This window comes from Prunus dulcis, chromosome 6, assembly GCF_902201215.1.
Source record: "Prunus dulcis chromosome 6, ALMONDv2, whole genome shotgun sequence".
NCBI lineage: Eukaryota > Viridiplantae > Streptophyta > Magnoliopsida > Rosales > Rosaceae > Prunus > Prunus dulcis.
The window spans coordinates 9265400-9273854 of NC_047655.1; the positions used below are offsets into that span (position 1 = coordinate 9265400).

At 35.2% G+C, this 8455-nt stretch overlaps 1 protein-coding gene across 4 annotated transcripts; it reads left to right on the forward strand.

Annotated features, from left to right (window-relative positions):
• Positions 1–35: 35 nt before the first annotated feature.
• Positions 36–7100, forward strand: LOC117631094 (histone deacetylase 9). Of its 4 annotated transcripts, XR_004586290.1 has the most exons (15): positions 36–224; positions 420–532; positions 693–810; positions 1585–1659; positions 1750–1969; positions 2751–2814; positions 3093–3185; positions 3277–3385; positions 3551–3600; positions 3686–3776; positions 5165–5235; positions 5467–5565; positions 6206–6323; positions 6450–6516; positions 6640–6689. XR_004586290.1 is itself a non-coding variant. In XM_034364041.1 (14 exons), exons 1-14 carry the CDS (start codon positions 188–190, stop codon positions 6723–6725), a joined length of 1293 nt encoding a protein of 430 aa, XP_034219932.1. In that variant the 5' UTR covers positions 39–187; the 3' UTR covers positions 6726–7100. The 4 variants fall into 4 exon arrangements, 3 of the variants coding, with proteins under 3 accessions (XP_034219932.1, XP_034219933.1, XP_034219935.1); XM_034364041.1 differs by lacking the exon at positions 6206–6323 and having other exon boundaries at positions 39–224; positions 6640–7100; XM_034364042.1 differs by lacking the exons at positions 3093–3185; positions 6206–6323 and having other exon boundaries at positions 39–224; positions 6640–7100.
• The last annotated feature ends 1355 nt before the right edge of the window (positions 7101–8455 follow it).

Below are 8455 nucleotides of genomic sequence, written 5' to 3' on the forward strand. Positions count from 1 at the left end.
GGTTTTTTAAATATATTTTTTAAGGTTATATTTTTGTTGAAAGCTTTAAAGAAGCAAGGGGATTTATCCAGTAAAACTGAGCAGGACATATCAACCTTTTCTCTCTTTTTCTTTGGAGCTCTGAAAATGGTGCAACCTCAGTAGCCATCATCTGCCTTGCCCTTCCTCCTCCGACTTTTGCAACAAAATGCGCTCAAAGGACAAAATCGCCTATTTTTACGACGGTACACTTCTCTCTCCTCCTCCAACCCTAACCCCTCACCCCAGCAAAACTTTCTCTGTCTCTTTGTGCTTCATAATCCCTTTTGGGTTTTCTTTAAATTATGGATTATAGCTTTTCTTCGAACATTTAGTTTTTGTAATCATATAATTATGGAAAGTTGAGAAATTTAGTTTCACAATAAAAATGGGTATTGCAGGGGATGTGGGTAGCGTCTACTTTGGACCGAACCATCCCATGAAACCACACCGGCTATGTATGACCCATCATCTTGTCCTCTCATATGACCTCCACAAGAAGATGGAAATTTATGTTAGTATCCCATAATACTTCTGAATTTGTTTTTGTTTTTATTTATTTCCACTTTTGTTATTGTACTGAGTATTAACTGGTTTCATTATTTGTGTCATTGGGTATGCAAGTTTTTGCTTTAAGTATCAATCTTTTTGTTGATTATTATCGTGTTTCTCAGCGGCCCCATAAGGCGTATCCGGTGGAGCTTGCGCAATTCCATTCAGCTGACTATGTTGAGTTTCTACATCGGATTACGCCCGACACACAGCACTTGTTCTCGAATGAACTGGCAAGATGTATGACTCTTGGATATTTATATATTGTTATTTTTTGCTTGTATGTGTGCATAGATTGTTCTTGTTATGAGCTTCAACACAAAAAAGTTAAGTGAGGGTATTTCGCCAGCTGTAATAGAAAATTTGATCATGAGATAGGATTGTTCACTGCACTTACAGCATACTAAAAAGAAGAAATCATGATTGACCCTCTTATGCAGAGATGGGGAATTTTAGAACTTCCTGAGGGCACGGTTGAGCAGAAGTGGTGGAGTCAAAATCAATTGGATGACCTCTGACCGTGTTTCTGGTTTCTGATTTCTGGCATGGTCAACTTTAATGTTTAACAAGTTATTAAACCACAATATTGAAGTTCTCCTTGACCCTTTTAATGCTTACTGATTCCTCTTATGCGAGTTAATGTTATCACTCAATTACATGTGAACCAACAAAAAAAGGTTGATCTGGTGTTAATCAACAGTCCATGTTAATTAGTTTAATTTCAATGAATAGGTTTTGCAGAAAGGAAATGTCATTGACTGCACAGTTAGGTTCTGGGAATCACCAATTCAAAATGTTTGTTATACCTTTCTGAGCTTTTGCTGTAATAGAGGATGCTCAAAAAAACCTCTGATTGGCCCTACAACATAAATTTTCAGTTATTCTTCTCTTTGAGTGGCTCTCTTTTGCTTCCTACATGAGCACTTCAAAGATCTAACTTGGCTGCAGTCACTGGAATCTCTATCTAATGTGCTTTTTTAATTTACTGATTCTTTCTGTTTTTCACTATGCCAGATAATCTTGGAGAAGATTGCCCTGTATTTGATAACTTGTTTGAATTTTGTCAAATTTATGCCGGTGGAACAATAGGTAATTATAGTTATATGATGTCAAAAAAGTGTGGGTTCTGACTATTCTGCCATATGTACTGATTGATTTTTTTTTTTTTTTTTTTGGCAGATGCTGCACGTAGGTTGAACAATAAACTTTGTGACATTGCTATAAATTGGGCTGGCGGACTACACCACGCCAAGAAGTGCGAGGCATCCGGATTTTGTTACATCAATGACTTGGTCTTGGGGATCTTGGAGCTTCTAAAACATCATGCCCGAGTATTGTACATTGACATAGATGTGCATCATGGTGATGGCGTAGAAGAAGCTTTTTATTTTACTGATAGGTACATAGCCTGTATATTATAATATGGTTAAGGAATGTGATAGTTGAATAACACTAGAATTATGACAATAATAAAGCTAACCTTACTGTTAGCAAAATTACCTCAAATTTGTAGATGCAATAATAGACGTACAATATTTGATTGTGTTGATATAAGTTTAATGCCTTTTCTGGACAATTTTTAACTTGCTAATTGTTGCATCTATGATGTTGAAACTGCAAGCAAAGGGTGTTGGTAATAAGAGATAGAATTGTTGCTGGAGAAGATAAAAGTTTGCATTCCTGTATGTAATAAACTATTTATAGATGAACAAATTAGTGTTTTAATATACTATCTTATGCATATGGTATTTGGGAATTTGGTCCAATAATGAATTGTTAAATCTTCGTATAGCTTAATAAGTTATTTTATCTATCAAAATTCGTCAAAACAAAAAGTTCATATCAGAAAGTAATGTGATTCCTCATATTAGACCTGGGTTGGTTAATTAAGGCATGTAAGAGTCAATAACACTCACCATTATTTATATAGTTTCTTTCTTCAGATTTTGATAAGCTAAGTTGTATCCAACCTATTTATCTTTTACTCAAGAATTGTAGTCTTGGTATATGTTTTCTGCTTGTTGCCAATCCTATGATAAAATAAAAATTCAAAAGTTGATAGAACTAGAATTTGCTCTGCCATAGTGACAACTGTTCTAATTGTTCAGTTACCAGAATTTTTAATGTTGGTTTTCTGATTTTGTTGAACTCTAATCGAATCACTGAAATTTGATTGACAGGGTGATGACGGTTAGTTTTCACAAATTTGGGGATATGTTTTTCCCAGGAACGGGTGATGCTAAGGTAACTTTTTAAACCTTTCTGTTTGTTTTTCGAAGTATTTTCAATGGTGAAAATTGTTTATCATATGTGACGCATGGTAATGAGTTAACAACTAGTTTGCATGCTTGCTTTTGTTTTTTGTTTGGTCTTGCATTCATGTATATGACAATATGGCATGAAAGATTTACATTTATAACCTGTTACCTGAGGTGTTATATTATTGGAAATGTTTTATGTTCCGTTGCTAGTCTGTAAAGTTGAAATTGTAATGGTATTTATTAACATTATTTGTTTTGAAGGAAGTAGGAGAAAAAGAAGGAAAGTTTTATGCCATCAATGTCCCACTGAAGGATGGAATAGATGACACTAGCTTCAATAGACTTTTTAAGACTGTAGGTTCATTTAGAAAAGCAGATTTTTGTCTTTTGTTTTGGCTTGATGGTGTCAAGTGTAAAACTTTGCTTGCAAACTTAAATTTTGTAGATTATTTCCAAGGTTGTTGAAACATATCTACCAGGCGTGATAGTTCTCCAATGTGGGGCAGATTCTCTTGCTGGAGACCGCTTGGGCTGCTTCAATCTCTCCATTGATGGTGCATATCTTATTGTAATTGAAGCATTTTTTTTCCTCCTCTTCAAGCATGTCGTACTTGTTTTTCTTCAATTATTAATGGTTTCAAGCTATTTGGAACTTTTGGTAGTGGCATATGGTTTGTGGTAAAATTTACTCTCTGGTGTCATTTGAATCCTTCTTACAGGTCATGCTGAATGTGTTAGGTTTGTGAAGAAATTCAATTTACCCTTACTGGTATGTTCTTCATTGGACTGAATCTTACCTGCCTTTCATCAATGTCATACATCTAGCATACAGAGAGAATGTTTTCTGCCTACAGGTTACAGGAGGCGGTGGATACACGAAAGAGAATGTTGCTCGGTGTTGGACTGTTGAAACTGGAGTTCTTCTTGATTCAGAACTTCCTAATGGTAGAGCAAGTGATTTTTGTTTTATCAAATACACTCTATTTCTGCCACTTTCATTTAATTTTTTTTTAATGGAACAGAAAAACTTCATTAACACGAGGTAAGAAAAAATCTAGGTAAGATAACCATGCTGATATGATCTTGGCTTCATAAACCAATGCTGAACATATTGTTGTGCATTGTCTTTGCATAGACTTTAGGATATAATATTTCTTCCCTCTTCTTTTTGGGGCTTGCTGGGAGGAGGTAGATATATTGCATAATCATGATATTTTCTAGGTTACATTCTTCAAGCTGATTGTGACATTTTTAATGTTTCGGTTAATATATCCATAAGCATCTGGAACGAAATATTAAAAAAAATTATTTCGAAAGCCCTGTTATTCTCGTAATATTGACCTAACTCTCACTCTCTGAGATTTAAAAAAACCATTCATATCTAATTTGAAACTTTAATGATATTTTGAGATTGATCCCCATGGAGAATTCCTGAGGCTGTTTCTCCTCTTTCTTATAAAAAACTCATTTGCTTCCAAGAAGTTTGTCGGAATGTGAAATGGCATTCAGCTTGTATATCCTGATATTATTCGTGCTAGAATAAATCAATGCTGTTTCAAGACTCATTGATAAATAGAATTGGTTTTATATTCAGTTGCTCTTATTCTAGGTCCTGTATGATATTTTAAGTTGTTTTGGGTTGTTATGCAGCTTTGTATATGACTTATCTTTTTTAACTGTCATGGCATCGGAGGGTTGAATGACCTATACCCTGCTGGTTCCTGTGTGCATATCTTCTCGCTAGCCAGCAGTGACCTGCATGCATGACTGTTGACAAGTAAATTCCTGTAATTAATGGTTTTATTTTTGGGAGTGTTTTATTTATATGTTGTATTTATTTAGGTAACTAGGCAATAATCATGGCATTGGAAGTTTGGATAACTTATGCTCTGCTGATTTTTGTGTGCATTTGTCTTATCTGGCTAGCAATGACCTGCATGGACTTTTCTATGTTACTCTTTCTTTTTGCTATCGGCTTGTTGGTCATGGGCTTCTGTGTGTAATTTTTTGGCTCCTGAACTGCTTGTGTAAGATGTGTGCTTAGTTCAACTTTTGGCTTTTCATTAATATTTTCTTCTCCATGTATTTTCTGTTTGGATTGATTGGTAATTCTTCTATTTATTGGAGAAATATATATATTTTTGGTATTGGATTAATTGAAAATGAAAAAAGAACAAATTCTTGTGAGGAGAATCTTACCACTCCAGTGATAGTTTGAGTATCCTTTTTTTTATTTTTTTTTATTTTTTTAAAACACGTGGGAGTCCCTTTCAGTACTGTTCTATTCTGGACATGGATGTCTTATTTGTCACTACCGTTTTTCTTTCTTGCAGAGATCCCAGAAAACGAGTATATCAAGTATTTTTCTCCCGACTTCTCTTTGAGGATTCCAAATGGACATATAGTATGTCATCAATTAGAATTCATATTTTTGCATTATACATTATTTAAAAGGTTGGATTTTTTCTTTCTTTGAACCAATTTGATTGCCACAGCTGATGTTGGTAGTATGTAAAAAAGGATCAGTTTAATAGGTGGATATTGAAATACTTAAAACTTTGTCATTGCTAGTTTTTCAGTTTTCCATGATTATTCAGAACAGCATTAAGTCCTTTTATTTCTTTTGGGTGTGCAGGAGAACCTAAATAGTAAATCGTATATTAGCACGATTAAAATGCAAGTCTTGGAAAATCTCCGTTGCATCCAACATGCTCCTAATGTACAAATGCAAGAGGTAAGCAATGTGTTATCCAGGTATCTGGCATGTTACCTTATCAGTGTCAATCTGGCACCACCCATAAAAAATAAAATAAAAATCCACTTAGTCACTGGTTTAGATTGACAGTCAAGCAACATAATATGTCAGAATTGCATAATCTTGAAATCCTAGAAAGAATTATGCTCTAATGTGATGTGGTTCACTCATTTCAAGTACCATGAAGGACAATATAAGTTAAATCTATAATGCTCTGTGAAACTCATAGAATCTATGCTTGCATGAGAGATCCAAGAATCATGGTCTGTTAGATGTATTGATTGGGGCATTCCATCAACTTAAGTAACGATATTCTCTCTGTCATTTTCTACCATCCCTTAGATTATAAAATGGCAGCCTATCGTACTTAACGCAGTCAGGATATAAGTTGTCGTGACTTAGTATGTGCTCACCATGTTAATATGATACTCCAAGAAAACTGATCACCCATGGGTCTCCCATATAATCCAGATTGATCCAACACAACTGGTGTGACACTCAGTGCGCACTTTCACACCATATACACAGAACTGGGGTATCAAATAGGTTATCGTTAGGGTCTAAAGTCAAATCTCTAAAATCCTTGTCATGACTCAGATTTGTGTTACGTGGCATGCAGTTTCCTTGATCCCACATGATGGTATTAGGTTGATTCTGATACCATTTATCACAACTCAAGGATGCATTCGCCCCATTGACGTGATATTTGAAAAGGCTAGTGACTGATGAGACTTCTGGTAATGGTTTACATAGCTAGGTCAACCATGCAATAATTGTAGGACTGAACATGCTCAGACACCGATATCCAAGTAGAACTAATATACCATATAATTTGACTTGAATCATTGTGTTGCCTATTGCAGGTTCCACCTGACTTTTATATTCCCGATTTTGATGAAGATGCGCAGAACCCTGATGAACGTGTGGATCGTGAGTTAAATTCCTTGAATTATTAGCGCTCACACTAGTGTGCACTAGTATGTTTAGGACTTGAAATCTGTTGATTTTCTTTCAGCTGACACTTCTTAATTTTATGAATTGTTGTCCTCCCAGAGCACACCCAAGACAAGCACATTCAGCGTGATGATGAATATTACGAAGGAGACAATGATAATGATCACAACATGGATGATGTGTAAAATTGGCATGAACACCGTTTATTCTTTTGGACATAATTTACTTCCTTTCCAGTAAGGGAATGTTTAACTAGATACCGAATTATGTTAAAGGCCTGTTCATCAAGAAACAAGGAATTCACAGATGTGTCTGTTCATATTGGGTTTGAGTTATTCCAGTGGGTCAGAGGTGTTCATCTTAAGCTTTATTTGATGTACAGTTTCGGCGTGTATGTGAAATTTTAGAAGCACGGGAACTGATAGAAGCTATAGAAAGTTGGCGTTCTTGGCCTTTTCTTCTTGGGGATTGAGAGCACCAAATTGCTTCTTTCAAATCTGTCAACTATGAAATCGAAGCCTTTATAAGTTAAATCCTGGTCCTTCTCTACCTTTCCTTGATATTGGGCTGTCATTTAATTCTTGCTTTGCGAGCTTTGATTTTATCAAATTTGAGTTGCAGCATTAAGCATTTTATTTTGGTCTTTAAACTAAATTATTTATTCAAATAGTCAATTAACTCTTTATTAGTAGACTCTTTTGTCGCTGTTATATTTTTTGTTAAATTTAGTCATGTGAGTAGCACATGCTATATTTGTGAGTATAAATAAGACTTTTAACAACTAAAAAATAAAAATATATAATTAAAATTAAATAATACAAAAATTTCTTTATTTTTAAAATTAATTAAAAACATAAAAGTGTTATAAAACCAAAAGACTGAGGAGAGAATTTTAGGAGCAGAGAATTGAATTCCGCTCTTCAGTATTATCTGTTATTTATATCATTACAAGGAGGGGTGAACCCCTTTCAATAATGTGAGGACTGTGGTGGGCTCCACTTATAATTTACAACACTCCCCCTTGGAGACCACAAATGATACGGAATATGTCTCGTTAAAAACCTTGCCAGTAAAAACCCAGTGGGACAAAAACTGGTCGAAGGAAAAAAGAGTACATAATCATGCGTAACATAAAATTCTGTGTACATTGACATGCGCGCGACACTGCCTCGTTAAAACCTTGCCAGGAAAAACCCAGTGGGATAAAAACCTGGACGAAGGAAAAAGAGTACAGTGTGGAAAGGTCTGTATTGATGGCACGCTCCCCCTGATGCTTGGCAGAATATCTTGAAGCCATACTGTTGATCATCTGTCTGAATATCATAGTTGACACTGCTTCTATGAATCAATCTTTGAGCAACACTGCCTCGTTAAAACCTTATCAGGAAAAACCCAGTGGGATAAAAACCTGATGAAGGAAAAAGAGTACAGTGTATGAAAGTCTTTATGAATACCATGCTCCCCCTGATGAATATCTCCTCCCCTGAAAACATCATGACTAACTGTGGTCCAATAAACGACCATATAGATTTCCAGAGTCCGCATACCTCACATCATCCCAAAATGATTAGTGATGGAGTTGAGCTCAAATACGATGTCCGGTCCAATATACTTCCGGAAAATCCTTAAAGTGTCCAACGGATAATCCTCATAAAAATGCTTCAATACTTTCTTAGTATAAGCAATAATCTCGTTGGCATAATGCTTGATCTTTCAGTCGAGACAAATATTTCTGGAACTCTTGAGAAGCTTTAATGTGTTTGCAAACATATTAATGTACTCACTGAGGCAATTTAGGCATATTAGTATTGAGTACAGATTTTATGCTTTAGGCATATGTCATTCAGGGACTTGCTTCATGCAATTTCAATCCTTTCAAGGATTTTGTTTAAAGGGATTAAACTTTATGACACAT